This window comes from Eucyclogobius newberryi, unplaced genomic scaffold (assembly GCF_026437365.1).
Source record: "Eucyclogobius newberryi isolate DKJ021-1_F unplaced genomic scaffold, fEucNew1.0.hap1 SCAF_19, whole genome shotgun sequence".
Classification (NCBI taxonomy): Eukaryota; Metazoa; Chordata; class Actinopteri; order Gobiiformes; family Gobiidae; genus Eucyclogobius; species Eucyclogobius newberryi.
The window spans coordinates 23,681,041-23,704,625 of NW_027315823.1; the positions used below are offsets into that span (position 1 = coordinate 23,681,041).

The window sequence follows — 23,585 nt, forward strand, 5'->3', positions numbered from 1 at the left end:
TTGGTCAGTTTAGAGGAGTCGCTTCCCAAAGGTTCATTCTCGCAGTGGCTAGTTACATTTGCCCCTAAAATCTGATTATCACACTAGTGGTGCAGTGGTTAAGAGTGGTCAAGACTTGCCCGTTTGTCAACTGTTATACCCGGTCTCTGTCCCTTTCACACAACAACTTTCCTGTCAAATAAAGCCTTCGGGCTGAAAAGAATCTTCAAAACATATATATAAATAGAACAAAAATCATCTGAGTTCTCTCCGATTATGATCCTTACTCCAAATACTCACAACATATTTTGTGGTTTGCATGTAAATGAAATGATCCTAAAAGTTCAGAAACCAGATAATTATTTTGGTGTGCATGTCAACATAAACCATGTCCTCCTGAAATGGTTAGCTAAAAATGTGAATGTAACAAATGGTACCAGAACAGGCCAACAAAGCAGTTTGATTTGTATGAGGGTGAAGTGCTCCTCACATTTTCATAACAGCTACTGGCAATGCCTCATGTGTAATAATACCTTTAACTTTGATTCGTCTATTAATTACTACAGCTCCTCCTCGCCAGCGCAGAAAAAACACAAAGCAAGCCATAGACTGCATCCGGCATGTTCAATGTAGCCCATTTTAAGCTGCACTTCATGGATTTATTGAACCACAATGTACATTTCTCCAGATACAAAAGCACAGTAATCCAGCTGCCCACAACGGTTTGAAGCCAAATCAGAGATGTTAAGTCCTTGGTCTGTGCGCTGCCCTTAATAGTTTTGTAGTTTCATACTTGACTTTGTAGCAGATGAACTTTGTGATTTCCTGTTGTTCAATACATGTAGCAGTAAATGATGGACCTTTGACAAACGTGTAAATACTCTCTGGAATAAAACTCTTTGGGTATATATCGTTTTGAAGCAGTTTTCCCCCTTTACTGAATTATATTTAATAAATGATGACAAATGAGTTGGTGACCTGAGTGTCCATTCATTCGAGCCTCCATTGACCGTGACAAAAAGCTTTTACTGTGAGATTATTACTGACCCTTCACTTCTTTTAACAGGAGAACTGGAATACATGTTGTGCATTTGAGACGTGTGTGTCAAAAATGCTAATACAATACAGATTTTAGTCACATTTGTTGGTTTAAAAAAATAATCAGACTTTAGTAGCCCTCACCCTCTGTTGAGTCAGGAACAGCCAGGATTTGATGGTCCATAGACTCCGAGGGTCAACAGCGCCCCCCCGTGTCCAGCTGACAGCTCTGACGTAACCTCTGCACAGTGCACACTAATGTCATTAAATGTAGGTTTGGTATGTTTAGGTTTGAGGAAAAACTGCACATGATGAACTTGTGCTTCGTAAAGCCGGTTATCCAAGGCACTTTACTTTGACCCCTAACCCAAACATCTTGAATAGCAAATAAGCACGCGCAACACAAAACAGTCACGGGCAAATATTTGGAATAATGCTCTTAACAAAAGAGCCAGAATTTACCCTCTCAAACGTAATGGTACAGGACGAATCAATCAGTTAATAATAACTTGCTTTAGACATTTGTAGCTCGCTTTAACAGTGACAAATCCCACTATCATGAAAAGAGATACTAGAAATGCCATGCACTCATTTTCAATATTCAGCGTTGCATACAGTTGTATGGCGTTGAAATATACTTCAAGGCCGACTTAAGAGTTGTTTATTAGATCAAGGAGTGAAGGATGTGTGCGTGTGCATTAGTCTGCCTCCAACATCAGACAAAAGCCCTTCTGTCCCGGGCGCTGTCATAATCCTTCACTCTCAGATTATATAAAATGGTCATGATAGAGTGACTTCACCACGGGACAGGGCACGCTTGGTCAGAGCTGTGCCCAGAGGAGCAGGACGATGTTCATACTGGACCTGCTGCTGATGCTTCTGAACCTGACGAGCTCCATCCTCTGCGCCATGCTCAGCACCGTGCTCAGGCCCAGGCTCAAGTGCATCGAGGGGGAGCTGTGCCTCATCACCGGGGCCGGGGGCGCTCTGGGGCGCCTGTTTGCTCTGGAGTTTGCCAAAGAAGGGGCGCACCTCGTTTTGTGGGACTGCAACACCGCCGCCAACGAACAGACGGCCGAACTGGCCCGGGAGCTGGGCGTGCGTGTGCACGCGTACACCGTGGACCTGTCCCAGCGGCAGAGCATCTACGACACCGCGGACAGAGTGAGGAGGGAGGTGGGACAGGTGTCTATTCTGGTGAACAATGCAGGAGTGGTGGCCGGACGGAGGCTGCTGGACTGTCCAGATGAACTGCTGGAGAGGACGCTGTTGGTGAACTGCCACGCGCTTTTCTGGGTAAGACGCACTGGCTCAGTCCGTCAGACATTATGTAACATGTATTGATGCTGTGTGAACTCATGTGTGAAGGCTCAGAGGCAGACAGCAGGACAATAGAGCACGGGTTATGAGAGGTAACAGCAGGGGTGGTCTGCAGCATGTGACCCACTACAAGCCTTTTAAAGTAGATTTAGGGTTCAGTAAAGTCATTATGATACATCACATGAGCACTGAACACAATGAGTGCACATGCAACCCACTGAGCACTTATTCCTTTTGAAACACAGATGACAAAGGCGTTTCTACCTCAGATGAAATCCAAGAACCATGGGCACTTCATAACTGTGGCCAGTGCTCTGGGTTTGTTCAGCACAGCTTGTGTGGAGGTAACAATCTTTGGAAAAGCTAAAGAAATCATCTACTTGTCACTGACGGTCTATGTTTTCAGGACTACTGTGCCAGCAAGTTTGGAGCTGTGGGTTTTCACGAGTCCCTGACTCACGAGCTACACGCTGAAAACCTGGATGGAATTAAAACTACTTTAGTTTGTCCATATATAGTGAACACTGGGATGTTCGCTGGCTGTGAAATAAGGTGAGCAAAGACACTTGTATGAACTGACAACAAAAAGTAACATTTTAAAAACCCAACTATTAGGCAGGAGTTACGGAGCCTGATCCCCCCTTTGGAGCCACTCTATACAGTGCAACAGTCGATGCAAGCCATTCTGTCAGAGCAGCAAATGATCTGCATCCCCCGCCTCATGTACATCCCCTTTCTCACAAGAGCGTAAGTAAAAGCACAATAAATGCTACTGGCCTCATCAGTACATTTGTATCATTTGCTTGTATTTTGCAGGCTGTTGCCCTGGGAGGCCAATGTTGCCACATATCGTTTTATGGGAGGAGATACATGTATGCTGCCCTTCATCAAGAACACTGAACAGAAGCTGTCCAATGGCCATATAAAATACAAATATACATAATTTCCATTATGGTCACCATAAAAGCACCAAAGAAATGTACACTGGGACTTTTGTACAATATGGAGTGTGATGTACTGCAAAATCATCCTGAATGCATTAACTGCAAGGGAATTGTGAAAATGTAATAAAAAAGTATCAGAGGTAAAGCGTCTAAACAAGTGCCTCTTTTATTCACATAAAACAGTGAGATCAATCTACAGGTAACATGCAAATCCAAATTATTAAGCATTATGTCTGCACCACAGGCCAGTCTTGATAACCGTAAAAAGGATTTCAAACATAGAAAAAGCGCTCATGTTTTCTTATGTTAAGTGTTCAATACAGTCCATGTCTACTGCCAATTGAAATAGTTACTGAAGCAGGCATTTTGTCCATTTGTCCAGACCATAAAAGGACAGAATATCTCTTGTGGTGTTTAAGACAACCTTTGGTCATGTCTTCCCTTAATCCTTTTCCGGAAATGTACTTCATCCAAATTCTCTGGAGAATAAACAGCCTCTGAATTGTGTACTGCAGTGCATTTTGTCTTTGTACGTCGATGTCATTTTCAAACCAGCTGAACAGTGGCCGCCTGCAAGTATCCCTGCAGGTACTGGAGCGCCTCTGCATTCAGGCTGGTGCTGATCATAGATGGGACCTGCACAAAAAAAGAACAGATCAGCTTTGTTTTTCCTTACGCAATCTTCTCCATCTGATCAAGCTTCAATCACATGTGGCCAAATTTGAGATTACAGATCAATGTCATAGGAGACCAGTGCTTTCAAATTATTAAATGGGTAGGCGCTTTACTTATTAGCTCATTTACAGAGTGGTGGGATGGACGTGGCATGAGGGGTTTACCTGACCACCAGATTAAAGGATGGACAGTTAGCGTTATCTGAACTCTGTTGTGCGAAGAGGACACCGCTTAAAGTGTGACTACAGTGCCCTCCTACGACTTATCCATAACCTTATTTCACTGTATCGGACTTGATCCAGAACCAATATGAACCGATCTCTATTATCTAGTGCATACTTATCAGTTTTCCCTGGTCAAATCAATTATAAAACCACAAAATAAAATAAAAGATTTGACATAACACCTCCCATTTTGATTCTTTACCATGCCATTATTAGTCAAGAGCTTGTGGTACCACTAAATATTATATCATATGAACTACAAAAATGAAAGTTAAGTCAGTAAAATTGTAATTTAAATGATTTGTAGTTAGCAGCACACAGATCATGAAAACGGTGGCACAGATCCAGACCTACCCTTCCTGGGCACGCGGTCGACAGTTTGTGCAATGACTGAGCCAGGTGGATTTTGGGATTGCCAACAGCGCCACCGATTGGGTCGTGCTCCTTCTTCCCGGCGAAGGCCAGCTGTGAGAATGCAGTCTGATATCCCGGAGTGTCCTCTATGTCGATGAAATGCTCGTCGTCTGGAATACTGTCGTCTTCTGGCAGCTCAAACAAACCGATGAGAGCCTGGAGCAGAGGAGTCCTAAACACAACAAAACATCTATAAATAGTAGTTTGATTTCATTTATTTGATCGGGATTTAGTTTTGACCTATATCATTCTTAACAGAGTGACAGGTCATAATATTGCAAATAAAAAGTGACTTTATAGATTACCAAAGTTTAGTGTAATCTGTGTCCATCATAGCAGGGCATTCAGTCAGGACCTTAATGATGCCAACTGCACAAATTTTTTTTTCTACTGGTCCAGAAACCTTCTGCACCTCTGGAATCACAATTTTTTCCAAGACCATCCCAAACATTCTGAAATACAATATTTGTGTGTTATTGAATCAATTATACAATGAAACTGCACACATTTTTTATACTAACCTCGGCTGTATCTCATCAAAAATCTCCTGAAGGGCAATGGCCCCATATTTAACACCGTACAAGTTCACAAAGACCAAGAAACCTGAGGAAAACGAGGGTAATATCTATGTGTATCAAGATTTATTTCATGAAATGAGTCACAAAAGTTTAGTACTAACTCTTGATGAATTTGGTGGTCTTGGAGCTTTGAAGCCTCTGGAACAGCAAAATGAAGATTTGTTTTCTGTACTGTATAAGAGCCTCCCTGAAATAGAATGCAGCAAGTAATATTATTGGCATATATTGGTTTGTGAAGGCAGTCATTTTGATTAATATTTACAAAGTATTTAGTGAATCTAAACTTACGTAGGCATGTGCTCTATGATGCTGTTGAGAAGGTAAAATCCTTGGTGGTCATTTGCCTTTGAAGCAATAAGTTTTTGAAAAACTCCAAGTAAACCAGGCTACGGGAGAGTAAAGATTAGGCTTAAATACAAGGGGCAATTCACCATTACAAACCAAGTAGGTAATCATCACTCACTATCTTGTCTGCAGCAGAGGAGGCAATAGTAGCTCCGCCCTTCTCCAGATAGGCCTGAAGCAGACGCACAAGTGGAGGAATGTTTCCCGACCGCTCCCAGAGGACTGGCTGCAGCAGGTGAGGGAACAGAGCCATGTACGAGTCTGGAATCGTGTTGGAGTGGATCTCGAGAAGCAGAGACATCACTTGGAACACATACGGAAGAAACTCTGCAGAAGAAATGCAGGGAGTAACATGATTTACTAACGTATAAACATATAAAGTTGATTATGTGAGGGCCATACCCTGGACATCATTCTGGAGGATCTCGGTAAAAACTGGGAAAAGTGCCTCCTCAAAGCTGCCCACAGTGGTGGGGTTGGCCTTGCAGGTGATACGCACAGACAGACACAGAGTCTCAAAGAGATAGTGGTTGAAGTGGGGCTTGCTGGGGTTCTGAAAGAAGGTACAATTTGTCAAAGAACTTGAAAAATAGTGCTGAGCTCAACTTAGTGATGGATGCGTTACCTTGCTGACTAAGAGAAGCTTGTGAGTGAGTTGACCAATCAGTGTGGGAATGTAGGGGACTATGGCCTCTTGTAGCAGAGAGAAACATCGCATGATCGCTTTGGAAACAAAATCAAGTAAGAAGGATGTTGTTTCTGAGGCGTACATAACAGGATTTGCCGTTACCTTTCATAATGTATTCGTTTTCTGAAGACGCAGGGAAAGCCAGGGCCTTGAACAAGTTGTTGAGAAGCTGTTCTGTAAATGGTGCCATCTCAGCAGGAGTTATGCTAAAACCGATGCACAAACACAGACAATTACCCAAAAACATGATGCTATAACAATTTTTGTAGTCAGTGGGCTATTGTTTACAGTGTGGAGTTGTTGGGGCCCCTCATCGTGAACAGCCTCTCCAGAGCGTGAGCGGCGTAGGTGTGTTGCACTGTGCTCTCGGCCTGAAGATGAGCGATGAGCAGAGGAATGGACTGGATCAGCTGCTCCTTTGGAAGCTGAGGACAGAAGAATTCATAAAGTTACAAGTGGACTTTCATGCAGGATGCAGACAGTATAAAAAGGCATCATTACCTGACTTCTAAAAATCATGGCGTATTTGATGGCATCTGCCTTTAACACTGGGAACTCGTTAACTGCATTCAAAAAAAGACAACTAATGTTAAGCTGCCAAACTGATAATGGTCGATGCATAAGTGTACACATTTTTCTTACCATTGGGCGATTTTAAATCAGACTGTATGTGATTCACAAAAAACTCGGTGAGATTCACCAATTCATTAGCCTGAGTGATCCCATGCTGGTGAAAGAAAGATTATATATTTTAGGGTACAGGTAGTACATATGGACGCATTTAACTTCATAAATAGATAGACTTAAATCTGTCAATTCCTTTAATTCACCTTCTGTGTTTGAGCTTTGGATGCCAATGAAGTGACCAAATAAATGGCGGCATCTTTGTGTTTCCAGTTTGTTCCAGGATTTTTGGCGTATTCTCCAAGCATCGAGTTCACATAACCAGAGAAGATTGCCGTGACAGGCCCCTCAAAATATTTACACAGACCTCTCACCAGGTCACACGCCGCCCTTCGCCGAGTGTCAATATCTGAAGGAATTTGAAAAAAATTATTATGTACCAAATCCACCAACTGGATATGTCAAGTGTATTGAAATACCAGATCCTTCCAAGTCCCTTCGAATATATTCCTCTGAATTATCTTCAAATGCCTCTTCATCAGCACCTACAATACAAATGGATTACCATCACTCCCAAATTTCAATTGAGTGGTGAATTAACTAAAAATACACTGACTTCTGAACTCCATGTTGGGCACAATGACCTTCTCACAGATGCTAGTGAGAGTATTTTGGTCCTCAAATAGATGTTTATAGTGTGGCCTTTCACACACCGAAGCTAAGAACTGGATGGCATTGCTCACAAGCTGCAACAAAGAAATCTCTTCGGTAATTTAACAACACGCATTCAAATAAACACAGCCAAGAATAAGATCTCACCAGGTCATACTTGACTTCTTGGCCTGTGGAAACTAAAAGGTTCCAGATGGCAGTGACAAAGCGTGGGAGGTAAGGCTGAAACTCTTCATCATATTTTTGAGCATAAAGAGCAGCATTATCACAGATTTGAGACTTCAGCAGCTCCAAAAGCCCTGCTTCTTCTTCGTCCTGAGAGCAATACACTGCAGTTAAAATTGTACAACAAACTCATTCATACAATACATTAATAATACAATACAACAATCCTTACATTGGTTTGAAGTAGTTTATTATCTATTGTGAGTAAAGCATGAAAATTTGTCATCCATGTCTCCATATTGTCTTCAAAAAACTCTGGAAGGTCCTGTGCAACAGAAACAAAAAGCATTATAAGCAAAATAAAAGCAATATTTAAGTAGCATAGTTCTTTCAGCAATGTGGGTCATAAAGATAATAACGTGCCTTATAAAAAAGCACTGACCTGGAAGTTGAGGCTGTAGAAAAGCTTACAGATCAGTGTGAGTGATGAGAAGAGGACCTTTAAGGCATTTATATCAGTAGCATGGGTCTGACACAACTCAATAGTGGCCTAGAAATCAAACCAAAACTGTTAAAAATAAATGTTCCACATAGAGCATTTTATGATACATTTTGTGAATGTGAAATAACAAACCTTGAAAAGGTTAGTCAGTGGAAGAGCAAATGTGTCCAAAACCAATTTAATCTCTGTCCAAAGCTCATTAGACTTGAACTCGTGACGATATCTTTAACAAAAAAAGTAGGATTACTACTACTTTTTTAAAAACAGTTTACAGCTATTGCAGAGAAGACAGTGAATTTTACCTCTTGAAGAGGGAGTGTGCAGTTCGTAATACTCCATTAATTATGTGAAAGTCTCCACTTGCAAAGTGGTTCACCATCTCTGTTAAGAGGTCAGGCCATTTCAGAGGAAAATCCTCCCGTCCAATTATGCTGATGGCATCACTTAACTGTTAAAGTAAAAGCAGACAAGTTCAAATCTCCACACACATGAAGGCTGAGCCATAGAAAATATATAATAAATAAATAAAAACATACCTGCTTTTGAATCTGTTCTGGGCTACTAAGCATGAGATTAACAATGTTTGCTTTGATTGCAGTTCTGTCTGCATCAGAAATTTTGTTGGGCTCATCCTCAACCTAAAAAAGAAGTACTCCTCAACATAAATGCTTTGTGTCAGACACAATTGCGTTTAAAACTAAAACGTGATCAATGTATAGTTTTCCACTTACAACACGCCAATTCCTTTTGATATAATTCTTGAAAGTTACTGCAGCGCAGACTCGGATCACTCCATCTTGGGACTTTTCCAGTAACGTGAGCAGTAACAAAGGGTAGTTCTGATTTCCCTCCACAGACTCAAGAAACTTTTCAGCTGAGAGCCACAAGCACAAGTTAGTCTTCAAAACTTAAATCAACAATGAAGGAATTAAATTTTAATGACTTTACCAGGACGCCTGACTGTAGGATCTGGGTCAAGTGTTTTCCTTAGAAACTCGGTCAGACTTTGTAGATTAGCATCATTCAGTTCCATGTTGTAACTGGAAAAATAAATTAACATGAAGAAAACAAGAAGTCAAAATCCAATAGGCCTATTGTTTTGAACATATGCAATTACATTGCACAGAACATTTATGGATTGAGCGTGTAGGGTTACTGCTTTTCAAAGTCAATGAGATCTACACACTTGTGTCACAGAGTGTCCCAAACTATGGAGAACACTGGCCCTTCATTTTGGTGAGTTTGACGTTAGCTTAGCTGAGGCTAATCTGGGCGAATGGCAGTGCGCCGCTAACACGCTGCCACTGACACACTATCGTGCAGTCTGTGTTGGTTAGCTCTTGAGTCATGCTTGTGCTAAACTTTCGGCGACAGAATATGTAAATACAGATATGGCACCTATTCGTTCTTATGTTGTGTTCTGGCTCATCATACAACTGTACTACACACCACAAGGGGTATAGTTTCCATCAGCAGAGTGGACACACTGATCTAGCAGCTATGTTCAACTATGGCCGGTGTTAGCACGTTAGCCTGCTAGATTGTGCTACATACAAACTTAGCGAAGATGAAACGCGCGCCTTTAAAATAGACTTCTCCATGTCATTACAAAGACACTGTGCTGACGATGGCGCACAAAACTCATGTCAGACTCTTACCTTTAGAGGTTTACAGTGTGGGACAGTGCCCTGCTCAGAGCTTCTTGCAGTGCCAGATTTCAAATGTCTGAGCAAAAGGAACTGCGCGGTTAGCGAAACGCGCATGCGCACAAGTCACACGCAGGCTACAGGACACGCCCACGTGCTCAGAGAAGTTTATTGACTTTTCAGCTCCATGACAGCTGACTTTACATGTATCCATGGATCTATTACATGTATCCATGGATCTATTATATTATGTATCAGGTCCTACCAAGTCCAAACAAATTAAAATCTAGTTTATATTTTGTCTTAGTTGTCACCCTATGTCTGTAAAACCTGTGCCTTCAAATAAGTTAGACAGTCAAGATTATTTTGTCACAATTTAATTGTGAATGTAATGAAGGCATTGAATTCAAAATGACATTCATAACACCAATAATGCACTTGATGAACTGTGAAATGAAAACTAGTATAACACAGAGTACACCTTCTTTGAATACAAACATATTAAAGACAACACAAAGTTAACATTTTAACGAGCATTACGTTCTTCCTGTCACACAGGTGAAAACCAGAGGCTCAGTTATAGACAAGCTACAGGTTGTGCATCTGACGAATATTCAGGGTGTCCCTCAGCATTAAGTCCCGCAGGCGCCAAAGAGCATCTGCCATCGTCTTGTGGGCCCCTTTACTCTTCAGCCAGTGAGATGGCAGTTTGCTCTCTTGTTCTTTTGTCAGTCGGACATCTTGTTTCTTAACTGGAATGGTAATATTGAAAAGATAATTACACAAACAAAACAGACAATGTAAAAAACAGAATAGTCCTATAAACCTGTAAGTGTTTGGTCCCACTTGCTGACAGTGGATGATTCTGGCGTCAGACCCTCGATGTACTTCAGATACGCCTCAGAGTGAAGCAGCCTCTGGGACTTGGCAGGCGGAGACACAAACAGTGGCGTGGAAGGCTGGTGCGCTGCCTGTCCTGTCTGACCGGGGAATGAGGATGGGGCCTGCTGCCCTGTCCCAGTCAAACCAATCTGATGGAAATAGTAATTTGTTATAACACAGAATGATTAGATAAACAAGAAACTTTACATGTTTTGCTGTGAAGAGATAAAGCCATTGAAAAAGCCATTGCAGGGAAAAAGCTAATTAAAGAAATAAAAGTTAAAATCAAAAAAGGCAAAGCATTTTACCTGAGATCCATGAACATTTCCTCCTCCACTTCCACCGCCAATACTATTGAGTCCTTAGAAATAAATGTGCAACAAATGTATTGTTATTATCTCATAAAACAGCCATATCAAAAGATTTAAGAAATCCAAATCCTAAAAAAGGACATGTATGTACTTTTTCTAAGATTAATTTCTTTAGGGGAAGGTTTTAAGTCCCAGCTCTCGGCTATGATGCAATATTCTTCCAATTAAAATGTGGAACAGGTAGCCCCTCCAGTTAGTAGACTGGCAGACAGGAAGCAACTGCGTGGCAGGTGAGGTGGCTATGACAGGACTCTTACCCAGATGTGGCATTCCGTGAAGCCCAGGCAAAACAGGCAGAGGATGTGGGGGGAACAGTGTCCTCCCCATGTGATGTGGTGATATGCCAGTCAAACTAATCATGCCTTCAACATGGCCCTGCCGATGTATCATAGCTGTCCGATATACGCCCATCACACCTTCTCATGATGGGTTAAGTAACAAACACAACAGCATCATGCATCAGTTACACATGCAACAGCTACTACAGAAACAAACACGTGATATTAAATAATAAATACATAAAACAAATAATTATGTAAATAGAAGACACATGCATTCAACTACACAAAGTCCAAAGCCTAAACAGTGTACAAAAATGCAAATGCAGCAGTCACTTTACTGACAAATTACTCTGAATGCAGGTTTACATTTTTATCAGATTGTGCATTGATGTACACATATCAAGGTTAAATAGTTATCTCAAGCATTACAGAATCACAAATAGATGTTAATATAAGGATGTTATTGTTATTGAAGATGTTAATTTTAGCAGTTCAGCTTCTTATTCCAGCCTTCTACGCACACTGGACATATATGAGGGGTTACCTGACATAGAGGTCATGCTGGGATTTAGCATGCCCATGGGGGTTGGAGGAGGCACCACCCCCATCAGTGCCCCTAACGGGGTACCTGCTCTTAGGGATGTCAGATGAGTGGATCTCTCACGCTCCTGTTGCTCAGCCACTTTTGCTGCCCGCTCTGAAAATATCATATATTAAGCCTCTATTCATAAGGCAAGACAAAATCTACAATAACTTAATAGCTAAATTACTTTAGCATTATATTTGTATTTATCATTTATTATTAACAAATTAATTAGCTTGAGCTAAAATGAAACATTCAAAATGTGAGATAAAAGCAGTAGGTGAAAGCCGTAATAAATTACGAGTAATTATTATAGATGTGCAGTAACAATGTTATACCTTCATAATCAGCTTTTCTAGAACTCTCCAAGTTTCTCCATTCTGTCCCAACGAGTCGGCTCAGATCCCCAAAGGAGAAGTCTGGGTGCTGGGCTTTGATAACAGCTCGCATCTCACTGCTGAACAGGATGTAGCCGCTCATGTTAATTTTACGTTTGGACCCCTCTTTCTTTGAAAGACCCTTCAGGGATTTAGGTGTCGACTGTCCAAAATGTTCATATTCAAGGTTACCAATTTGTTGGATATTTTTTAATAAGTTCTTTGCAATACAACAAAGTACCTGTGGCGGGGTGTAGGCGAGCAAGTCCAAGTCACTGGACAGTGAAGAGTGCAAGTGTGAATGATCTAAATCTGGATCATCGTCTCCAAGGTCCTCCAGCTCCTCATCTGTCATGTCGGCAAACTTGGCCTCCAGTTCTTCAATCTTCTGGTCGAGAAGTGGTGATGGCTCTTTCTGAGGTACAATGAGCTTTCTGCGGGAGAAAAGCGATATAGTACTGGAACTTGTTAATAACTTCTTGATGTTTGTTTCAGAATGCCAAACCTAAAATAGTAGATTTCATCCTCTATTACTTTCCCGGAAAGTGAAAAGCGTTTGAGACCCTTAAACTTCTTCATTTGTTTCTCATTTTCAATGTAACGGCTCTCACACAACAGAACATTCTCCTCAGCTACCTCAGTTTGTCGACATGAAAGGTAGTCTTTGAAAGACAATACCACACACTTCCCTGTAAAATAAAAACAGCAATGTTTTTCATTTAAATAGCATAGGTAAAAAGTACATTTGCAGTTACCGATGATACAGGTCATAGGGCAAGACTCCTCCAGGTTGCTGAGAAACACTTCTCTTTTGTAGAACATCTTGGTGGGTTCATGTTCGGTTTCCTCAGGATGGATGAAGATTGGACCAAAAAAGTAACCAGCTCCATCACGCATCCACATTTTCTCTATTCTAATTAAAAAAAGTATAATTTTTTTTCTTCTATTTTTGTATATATCTTGGTTTGTTTTTTTCTATGCTTGTTTTGCATTGACAAATCAAATGTATTGTATTAGTTTGTTGTGTAGTGCAGTTCTTTACCTGCCCACTCGGTGGCGCACTAACCCATGGGACCCAATGTATACAAAGTCTCCAACTTTGTGCCACAGATTGTTATAGCAGAGTTGCTCATAGTATTTACACCCAGGGTCGCCGTTACTCATTTCCGTTGGAACATCTTCTCTCTCCTGTTGAACATGATCATTAATATTTTAAAAAGCATTTTGTTTTAAGCAAAGAACAAATCTAAAAGGGTAAGACGTCTTTTACCTTGTCTACTAAGGAATCCTGTGGCTTGTTTTCAGTCTCTGTGTGAGTGGTCTCTACTGCTTTTTCCTCTTGTTTGGGGGCAAACATGGAAGCCACTCGGACCACAGGTAGCGGGACCACTCGAGGTAACAGCCGCACAGAGTTCAGAGGCATGGCCCACAGCTTGATCTTCTTGAAGGACTTGGATTTAGCGGAGTAGCGCGATTCACAAACATACACATCATCCGGCTCAAACCCATCAGGCTGAAGTTTAAAATATTCCTACAGATACACAAAGAGTTTTAAACCAAAAGAAATATGTAGCAAAATTCTGAAAGTAAGAACCACAAAATACCTTCACAAACATAACTACACATTTGCCTAATATCTTGCTGACTGGGGCTTTGTTGTAATAGTCGCTCTTAAAAACCTCCTTTTCTAAGAACTTTCTTGTGGCGAGGTGAAACGTTTCATTTGGTCTATAGAACCAGCAGCCGTACAACCATTTTTCACCTACAAGCATAGTAGATTCACCACATTTTATACATGTAGTCAATGCTTCTTCAGTACTTTTATTCTAACCTAATCTATTGATGAACTCACCAGTGTCGTCCTCCCAAAGGCGCTCGATGTAGATGATGTGCGGCTGGAGGTTGGGCTCTGCCGGCTCCACATACACGTGGTCTCCGACATGATATTTACTGTCTTTGAAGCTACAGTCCTGGCTGTATGTGCGCTGTGTGCTGGAGGACCACGCCCCTCCTGCTGTGTCCTCCTGTTTCTCAGCTTCTGCAAAAATGCAATACCTTTTATGAAATCGTAAAAATATATGAAACTAGTCTATTACTAGTCTGTAAGATAAAGCAGTGATCCTCAAACACGCAGCATCAAATACCAGAAGAGGAAATGTTTTGCTCAATTTGAGTTAATGCGTAAAACGTGCCAAACATTTTAAATAAGTGAGTGCAATATTCAATTGGGACAAACAAAGGCTATAGTTAGACTCAAGTTTAAACTAAAAAGCATGAATATATATATGAAAAATTATATTCAGAACTAGGGCTGTGCATTTACTCAGTTTTCTAAATAAACAATGATCAAAAGTCTGCAGATTACAATCAGGAAATATTAAAATTCATCCTTATTTGTTTTCACTAATATAATCGAACTCAAAATTGAGATAAAACATGTATTTGTTTTTATACATTTATTTGTCATATGGCTGCGCCCTACCCAATTTTCACCTAAAAAATGTACTAATATTTGAGTTTATACCCAGACCACTGAAATATAGCGCTAAAGCAGATATAGCATGTTTAGATGCATACCCCGTTTCTCTTCCTCTCTCTTCACTTTGTCCTCCTCCAACTCTTTGGGAAGCTTCCCCTTCTTCTCCTTCTCCACGTCGGTGTGCAGGTGTTTGCAGGTGTAGCTCAGAGCGGGAGACATCAGGATCTCTCCGTTCTTACAAAGCTCGTCTCTGATTCGAATGAAAAACTGCTGCAGCTCCACGGCATCCTCAAAGATCTCAGAGTCAGTCCTGCCACAAGTATCGAAACACGGAATGTTTATCTCCTTAAAGTAATATAGAGATGGCATTTGAGGGAACTTCAAACATGTATTTTTCTCAAAAGGCGATGTAAGGCGATATAATAAAGACCAACAGCTTCACAAACTGAGCTAAAGTTATCAGAAATTAAAATACAATTAATATAATTAGTTGTGGGTATTATTAATCAGTTAATCGCGAGTACTGAGGGCTTGATATTAAAAAAAAAAGCAAAACAGTACAGTAGCACCTGAAATGAACAAATTAACTAAACGTATCAAATGTCTATAATTTGTTTAGTTAATTACTAACATCAAGTCCGTTGTTACGGTTAATCAATCAACATTTGATAAGCAACCAATCAATCACGGATGTCTACTTCTTCATCTGTGTAATTTAGTAATAAAGTGAGGAGTTAAACCTGTTGAGTCTCCTGGCTTTCTCCAGCACTTCAAACATGTGATCTTGAAACACATCCAGTCGCTTGTAACGCCCTTTATCCACGTTGGACCGGATTATCTCAAAGTTTAGCTGCGGTTTGTCCGGGTTGGCAGGGTCGGGGGCAGGTATCTCGGCGAGTGAATCACTGTAGCAGCGCCCCTCGTCGTCCTGGTGCCCCAAAACCGACACGAACAGGCTGCGGACGAGCTCTTGTATCAGCCGGGGCACGTCGGGCACGTGGCTGTCCTCTCCTCCCTCCAACTCGCGCCTCGTTTCCAGCAGGACCCTGTGCAGCACCAAGGCGTCCCGGTATATGAGGGACTCCGGCTCGTTGTAGGTGCAGGCGTTGTTGAACATGAGCACCAGGTCTTCCACCAGAGCGTCAACATCCTGGTATTTGTTGGCGAGCATGTGGCTTCTGATTTTCTCCATGTCCACGGGTTTCTTTATGGCGATGTAATAGTCGGGCAGCTCGGAGCGCGACGGCAGGCGGAGGAAGATGGTGCTGAGGCGGCGCCCGCGTTTGTCCGTGTAGTTTTTCACGGCTTCGTAGAGTTCGTGGAGTTTCTGCTGCAGAGGCGTCAAGTACTTGGATTTTTTAAGAGCAATGCTGTTCTTTCCTGGCATAAAAGATTCAGGGTTAGCAAACATTATCTCGTTAGAACATACATTTGACAGTACCACATACTAATTTTAAGCTTCGGCGACATCAAGTCATCGTCATCAGGTGGAGGACCAAGATCTCTGCGTTTGTCCTTCATCATTTTTTCTAAGACGTTGGCGTCATTGTACACCTACACCAAACAAAAAGTCTGAAGTGATTGCATGACCATATAACTTAATAATAATGAATTAGACCTATCGCAATAACGCATTTTGGACGTTATGCCTTTGACACAATGAACATAAAGCAGGATAATCCCACTGAACCGCTTTCTTAATGTATAATATAGTTAAAAAACGGCAATAGATAAATCAGCAAAAACAAACACTTTAGTACTTAGTTAGCGTTAGTTAGTCATAGAAGTTACTTAATGACTTTCTACTGCTCAAATCTAACTTAAAAACGACAAATAATTAAAAAAGTTTCCCCCAATCCAAAAAAATAATAATTATAATAATAATAATTTTCTTCCAACCATATATTGAGCGAGAAGTTGATATAGTAATTTCAGGTCTAACTATGATTATTAACAATAGACCAGAAAAGACGGGGATACATATTGTTTTACAAGTTTTTTAAATTAAAGCTGAGTTTTGGTCTCTGCATTTAGATCCCTTAAACATCTAAAACAAACAGCTAAATATTATGAATGATCGACTTTCTTGATCATTTTTTAATTTACTCAAAGTTGTACTGATTACAATGCATATTTGAGTAATCCTGAACTGTTCTACATTTAAAGTGTTTTCCTCCGCGGCAAAACATTTCTGCACTTACTTAAAAAACATAAAATATGTTGCATTTTTCAAATACAAAAACATGTAAATGAATCTGAATATTTTTAAATGATGGTGATGAAAGCCAAGTGCTTGTACCTGAAAAAAAGCCTGGGTTTTCTTTAACATGCTGTATGAAGTAATTAACATGAAGTGATTTTCTAACACAAACAATAGATAACTGTGAATAAGTACGTACGGTAAACAAGTCTTACCCGAGAGCCTTCTTCATTGTAGTGTCTTGCATTGCGAAACATCAGCTTCATATCCTCCACCATTAAATCCTCCGTCATGTATTTATCCGATCGGATGTTGCTCTCGATGGCCCTGACGTCCATTGGCTCCAGAATGACCTTGTAATAGTCGGGATAATCTTTCTTTGAGGGTTTGACCATAAACAAATCGCAAAGTCTGCGACCAGTGCCCGCCTCCCGCGCCTCTGTCACAGAAGCCAAAAGGGCTTTCATTCGGGATTTCTTTGAGTTCTTCTTGTAACTAAAAATAAAAAAGGAAAAAAAAATCAACCAAACACAGAATATGAAATGAATAATACATGAAATAAAAGCTGTACTATTTTCTTTTGGTGCTGCCTGTGTCAGATGTAGCCGATGAAAGCATGCTGTCCCCGTCGTCATCCACTCTTTGTAGGAGCTCTTTTCTTTTCATCTACAAACAACAACAACACGTGCAGGAAAGGAATCACAACAATGAGGTCTACAAATCTTTGGCACTCACCAGTTGAATTTGCTGCAGTTTAAGTGCACGTTTGTAGATAGAGGAGTGAGGGACATTGTAGCGTTTGGCATTTTCAAACATCCGCGTCAGGTCTGCATCAATGCCCTCAACACTTTCATACTCGTTATTCTTCATCTTGTTTCTGGGGAAAAAATAAGAAGAAAAAGCGTTTGAGTACCTGCAGCAAACATTTAAAGATTAACATCCTCTCTTTTAATAATAATATTGAATGCTGAAAATGTAAAAGATAACCTTGATCTTTTCAGTTGCAGGTGTTTTATTGCCCAAAAATGTATTCTTACTGTAAGTGGGCTTTGTAGATATGAATATAGTTATAGACTATAGAATATGGAGAAAGTAGCGTACCTTGAACCAAGCTTTAAGGTTAAGATCATAGGTTAAGTCATAAAGCGATGGATCATTAAACATGACCACTTTACAGTATAGTGTCCGATATTGTAACTCCTAGTTAAGTGGTTATTAAACTTTTTATAAGTTCCACCTTCCACCAGGTCAAACCCGGACTTTATTGGGCTAAACCAGGTCTTAAATCAAACTAAACCAGTGCTACAATGAGACTAAAGCATGGATAAGGAAGTTTGGTTATTGTCAGCCTTCGACATATTAATTTGCCTCTAATGCTGATAATATAACACTGGGCTCCGTGCTTCATGTGCATACTTGACGTGCAGGAGGCAGATGGGCTGACTGATGTGTTGGTAGTAGTCGGGATAGTCTTTTCTGGACGGGAGATGCAGAAATGGTTCAGAGATGAGTTGTCCCTGGGCGTTTCTGGCTCCTCTCACAGCCTCGTACAGCTGGAAGATGGGGTTACTCATGTCCATGTTGAAGGTCATGCTCTCAACCTCAGATTCACCCTCGTCGTAGTGGACAGAGCCTACAGAACATATGACCATCAAATGACTATGAACATCTACATTTATGTCATTGTTCATAAAGTACCAGAGAGTATGCCTTCGTCATCGCTCTCGTACTGCAGAGCCATGGTGATGGCAGAAAGACGGTCTCCCTGAACACACTTTCGATTTCTGTCACAAACATGAGTTACAGACTGCTCATAAGTGCATTAGAAGAAATAATAACGTAACATTGGGTTCGGGACTTACCGAATACGCATACTCGACTTTATCGGGTCTCCATGTTCAATTTCTGACCGCTTTTGTGCAAATATCTTTTTGATAAAATTAGCATCCTGCAATTGTGGGGAAAAAACCACACATGGGACAGCTTTTCATCTATTATCTATCATCTCATCCAGCTGCAAAACCTCTCACATTTGTGTAACAGATCTCCTTCAATCATCAAAACTACTTTATTCTGTGTATTGATACTAGAGCTGCACCGATCCAGCCTTTTTAATTATGATACAAATATCGATACTTGGGCTTTGACCACATGCCAATACCCGTCATCACTTAATACCAGGTTAGATACCTTAAAACCACTTCAACATGTTAGCAATACTTCCTAAAACTGTGTTAGTAACATGATAATAGGCTTATAATACACCAGGTAAAATTACTTTACAGCAGCAAAACATCGTAGAATAATCTGCAGGTTCTGGGCTTTAAAATGTCAATATTTACTGGGTTGATGATGGTAAAATTGTGTTTGTTTCTCAAAGTGGCTAATCGGAGCGTTGGATCAGTATCAAAAGACAGGGAATCGATACCAGATCCTTTACATTCTCCAGTACCAGTATAGGCGCAGCCCTAATTCTATTTTAAACTTAAACCACTACACCACCGGCGAGCACAAATATTTATTCTTAAGTTTGATAGACTCACCTTGAACACCTGGGATCCGGGCTCATTGTAGGTTTTTGCGTTTTTCACCAGCAAATCAATATCTTTAGACATACCATGAACACTCCTGTACTGACACAACTGCAGACAAACCCAAGGCAAAAGATGTAAGGACGAAAATAAAACAGTGACAAAAGTTAACCATGACACACCTGAATCTTCTGAGCAATAGTTTTCAAGTCGATCGGATCTTTGATGATGGCAAAATAATCTGGGTATTGCTATGGAGGACAACATCAAGCTTTAGATACGCAATTCCACCTTATCATTAGAAAACAAACCGAGCAAAGTTCGTACCACTTTAGAAGGAAGCTGTTGAAAGAGTTTGCTGATGACTCGTCCAGAAGGTTCAGCGTAAGTCGCCACTGCATCGAGGAGCTGCTCCAGGACCTCCTTCAGCGTCAGCACTGGACTCTGTCACGCACCGTTCCAGATTCAATGAGCTCGTTCACAACACAACTTCCTTCAATTGACGTGAAAAAAAAAAAAACACACACCTCTTCCTCGGGATTGTCTGGCTCGTCGTCGTCGTCGTCCTCGTACTCGCCGCGCTGCACAAACTCATTCTTGGTTCTGAGATAAAGGTCCCAGAGTTTGCAGGCTGCTCTGTACTCCGCACTGTCCGACTTCGCACGACACATTGATTTATTTCTACATTATTAAACCCATGACAAAATCCATCTTATTGTCTGGCTTATTCCTACCTTGTAATAACTCTTTGCATTCTTGAACAGGAGCTGAAAGTCGCCGGTGAGTTGATCCACGTCGTCGTACTCCTCCAGCTTTAGTTTCTGTTGGATCTTCATCATGTCAATGGGCTGGGACACCACGTGGTAATAGTCCGGCTGATTCCTTGGAGAAATAAAGATTGCGTTTCGATTAGGGCTGCACGATGTATCACGAGCAAGTCTGAATCGCAATTTGAGTTTGGCGCGATTATCAAATCACAAAAGCTGTAATGAGTTGGATAATAGAATGCTCTTTATGCAAAATATACTGTCCTTTTAAAGAATATATCTGGGTGTATTAGTATATCAGTTTATTATTTCAGTCTTCTCTTAAATGTGATTGCGCCTGGCAGTGTTTACAATGTGCACTTTGACCAGACTGCGTCGCAAATCAAATACTTGTCAGAAAATGTCAGAAAAATTTGATTTTATTCCGAAATGATGCAGCCTTTGTCGCTGTTGAAATGTCATTGCTGAAATCTAACCCACATCATCTATGTGAGACATCCTGCTTTATTGAGACATGTTTCGACTGTACCTTCGTTTTGGAGCTCTAATAAAGAGCTCGCACAACATCCTTCCCTGGTCGTCCTTGTAGTCCCGGACGGTGTTGTAAAGTTCATGACAAACGGCGATCTGCCAAACACAAATGCATGACTAAAATGTCTTTGTCAGTTGCGACCGTTGTGCGAAACTTGTAAAATTACAGGATCTACAGTTGGGAGGTTGGACGTTCGCCGTCTCTTTCGGCAAAATGACGACATTGAAGAGGACGTCTGGCTGTCCTCAAAGTCCCCTGCGCTCACGCTGCTGGTGGGAGAGGTCGCCCGCCTTCTTTTCAGGGCCATGACAGCCCTCTGACAGAGCAAAGGGAATAAACACATGCACTTGTATTACAGCAGTCACACTCAACTGAACATCGTTTCCTCGGTTACGTGGAATCAGTCAAAGTGTGCAGAGAGCTGAATAAGTTTGATGAGATGTAAATAGCAAGACAACTGAGTCAGAGCAAAAAACATCTTCGGAGAATGTTCCTGGTCTGTAGAGGCCAGAAAAAAACATATCCAAATAACTCAGTACTAATGACACAAAGTGGTCAAAGCTGTGTACTCCACTGCCTGTCGTTGTGGTTACAGAAGTCAGCACAAATCTATGATAGCTGTGTAATAGATGCAATGGCAGTTTGTGTTAAGTACACTTTTCCTTTGAATGTATTTAGGGAGCAGGCTTTTATATTTTTTTATTTAGATTGAAAAAAATCGTACTTAATACAAATATTAGATTCATTACATGAACAACTTTATTGACAGCCAGACAACATCTAATTGAAAAATCATAAATAAAGAAACTGCATATGGTGACCACCTGAGTGTCCTGCACCGCCATTCAGGCCATTTCCCCACATTTACATAAATGTCCTTTTTTTCTTGCAAAAATGTGTGTACTGGCATTCACCGTTGTACCTATTGTTAACCACTCTCTCTCTCAAACTCATGTTGTTATTGCAGGTATTATCTGTGAATCTATGTAGCGCTTTAGTTGATTAATTGGCCGACGGTTTCTTAGTCAAGCACATTTTTAATTAGTCGACTAATTATTTTACTGGGTTTATGAGGAAGTACATGGTTTGCTAATACTTTTCTGTATTAATAGTAATTATACATAAAACTCCTGGAGCTTGTCGTCTTCTAAGTGTACTTTGGGTCAGATATTTGCACATCCTATAAAATAATGCTGTTTATATTATATTATATCAATATAGAATAGTATAGATAGAGTAAGAGCTGAGACCTTTCTCCAGCTCCACACCACGCCCCTTTTAGTTGATTAATCGACGCGCGGGGCATGCCCTTAGTCGACTACCGCCCTGGACCATAATTAACCATGACCTCTAAATCGATATTCACGACGTTATGCCGACTCCCTCTCACAAAGGCGCTGCGCATTGACACTTGCACCCACACGTCTGACCGGGTGTGATCGTCGGTTACTCGTCCCGGTCCCCGCAGCCTGTCCCGGAGCTTGTCCCCTGCAGGGAGGACCTCAGTGATGCTGCGGGTCCTCCACGGTCCTGCGGGCACAACTTACCGCAGTGTTCCACCCCTTTCCCCGCCTGCGCCTTTAGCTGTGCGGGGCTAGCACGAGGAGCGGCGGCTGTCAGTGTGCGTGACTGTCAGGTGGACGGGGAGACGCGGGAAGAACTGACGCTAAAACGCGAGCTTTCAACGCCAGACACAAAAGACGTCGCTGTGTGGGGAAAAAGCCATTCCGATTATTATTGCACCGCTTATTGCTATAAACATCGACGACACTGGAGGGGGATTATTCACGTTCACCCCGCGGACGCAGTGGAGGTCTTACCTTCAGGGACCCGGGAGCCGCTCTCTTTAAATTCTATGGTATCAAAACGCCAATCACTTATCAATTTTAGTCAGAGAAAAATTGTCAAGGTGCGAATCGTTACTTCCGTCTGTAAAGGTTCAAATTAAAAGCCCCGGAAGTGCGCAAAATAAATGTTTCTTGTGTGATTTTGAACGGGAAATAAATCTTAGTCACGTATGTCAGGCTCCAAGTGCAGTGCATTCAAAGGGCTGCCGAAAGAAATGTACTTTGAATGTTTCAAAGCTTGCTCTGTGCTCATCAGCGACAAACTTGGGCTACAAACAACTGCTTTAAGGACATTGTTTACCACATCATTCAATTTGACGTCTTGTATTATTTTAGAATAAGAAAAAGTAATCAAAAATAACTGACAAAAATAACTTAACAAACAGATGTATTTGTCTAGTACTAGGGAGTAGGCCTACTGCGAGGGGGTACTGGAGACAAAATATGTTGGGAACCGGCTTTAAGGTGATCCTTTTGGGAATAAACACTTGAATGCATTTTTTTGTGAATGAATTAAATAATCAGACACATACAGTTTTTTTTTTTTTAAATTTATATATATATAATTGGGTGCAACATTATGAGCAAAATATTAGGCATCGTGTTTAGCTGCAACTCATCCTGTCTGATGAAAGTGTAGACAAAATGCCCATCAATCTCGCACGAGTTGGTTTCAACCGGAAATGGCAACGTTGATCGACATCATGGATCTATTCGACATGGATCGGATCAGCGCAGTTATTGATTATTCCGAACGGGCCAACTGACTCACCACAGAGTTCAGGGGTGTTTGGCCATTCCCTAGAAACGGCCCTGGTCAGTATAATTGTTTTCAGGGTTTGGCATTTACCTTATACGTGATGGAATATGTTGTGCAAAAAATAAATGAATAAAATAAACCATCATCCGCCGCTAGATGGC

At 41.1% G+C, this 23,585-nt stretch overlaps 3 protein-coding genes across 5 annotated transcripts; 1 reads left to right on the plus strand and 2 right to left on the minus strand.

Annotated features, from left to right (window-relative positions):
* The first annotated feature begins 1,724 nt into the window (after positions 1 to 1,724).
* LOC140365678 (retinol dehydrogenase 10-A-like) lies at positions 1,725 to 3,438 on the plus strand. Its single transcript, XM_072452236.1, has 5 exons — positions 1,725 to 2,313; positions 2,583 to 2,681; positions 2,744 to 2,889; positions 2,953 to 3,084; positions 3,154 to 3,438. The coding sequence occupies exons 1-5, from the start codon at positions 1,867 to 1,869 to the stop codon at positions 3,278 to 3,280; spliced, it is 951 nt and encodes a 316-aa protein (XP_072308337.1). The 5' UTR covers positions 1,725 to 1,866; the 3' UTR covers positions 3,281 to 3,438.
* On the minus strand, positions 3,425 to 9,940 carry cse1l (CSE1 chromosome segregation 1-like (yeast)). Its single transcript, XM_072452235.1, has 25 exons — positions 9,827 to 9,940; positions 9,117 to 9,208; positions 8,900 to 9,042; positions 8,705 to 8,806; positions 8,471 to 8,616; positions 8,301 to 8,391; positions 8,109 to 8,216; positions 7,899 to 7,991; positions 7,649 to 7,816; positions 7,446 to 7,575; positions 7,309 to 7,374; positions 7,036 to 7,238; positions 6,848 to 6,932; positions 6,707 to 6,768; positions 6,494 to 6,630; positions 6,308 to 6,411; positions 6,143 to 6,240; positions 5,920 to 6,070; positions 5,636 to 5,844; positions 5,461 to 5,558; positions 5,274 to 5,359; positions 5,116 to 5,197; positions 4,900 to 5,046; positions 4,535 to 4,766; positions 3,425 to 3,917 (listed from the first exon to the last, which is right to left on the minus strand). Exons 2-25 carry the CDS (start codon positions 9,199 to 9,201, stop codon positions 3,828 to 3,830), a joined length of 2,916 nt encoding a protein of 971 aa, XP_072308336.1. The 5' UTR covers positions 9,202 to 9,208; positions 9,827 to 9,940; the 3' UTR covers positions 3,425 to 3,827.
* A 235-nt stretch (positions 9,941 to 10,175) lies between these two features.
* LOC140365679 (protein polybromo-1-like) lies at positions 10,176 to 22,753 on the minus strand. Of its 3 annotated transcripts, XM_072452238.1 has the most exons (30): positions 22,638 to 22,753; positions 20,984 to 21,133; positions 20,815 to 20,912; positions 20,253 to 20,400; positions 20,046 to 20,174; positions 19,846 to 19,962; positions 19,701 to 19,769; positions 19,531 to 19,629; positions 18,850 to 18,935; positions 18,686 to 18,771; positions 18,404 to 18,620; positions 17,723 to 17,864; positions 17,559 to 17,653; positions 17,203 to 17,482; positions 16,236 to 16,341; positions 15,528 to 16,167; positions 14,886 to 15,097; positions 14,161 to 14,346; positions 13,913 to 14,070; positions 13,579 to 13,839; positions 13,351 to 13,496; positions 13,064 to 13,221; positions 12,814 to 12,997; positions 12,550 to 12,742; positions 12,270 to 12,471; positions 11,893 to 12,045; positions 11,325 to 11,483; positions 11,005 to 11,057; positions 10,641 to 10,845; positions 10,176 to 10,566 (listed from the first exon to the last, which is right to left on the minus strand). In XM_072452238.1, the coding sequence occupies exons 2-30, from the start codon at positions 21,122 to 21,124 to the stop codon at positions 10,403 to 10,405; spliced, it is 4,887 nt and encodes a 1,628-aa protein (XP_072308339.1). In that variant the 5' UTR covers positions 21,125 to 21,133; positions 22,638 to 22,753; the 3' UTR covers positions 10,176 to 10,402. The 3 variants fall into 3 exon arrangements, with proteins under 3 accessions (XP_072308339.1, XP_072308340.1, XP_072308338.1); XM_072452239.1 differs by lacking the exon at positions 11,325 to 11,483 and having other exon boundaries at positions 11,977 to 12,045; XM_072452237.1 differs by having other exon boundaries at positions 12,270 to 12,742.
* Positions 22,754 to 23,585: the final 832 nt, after the last annotated feature.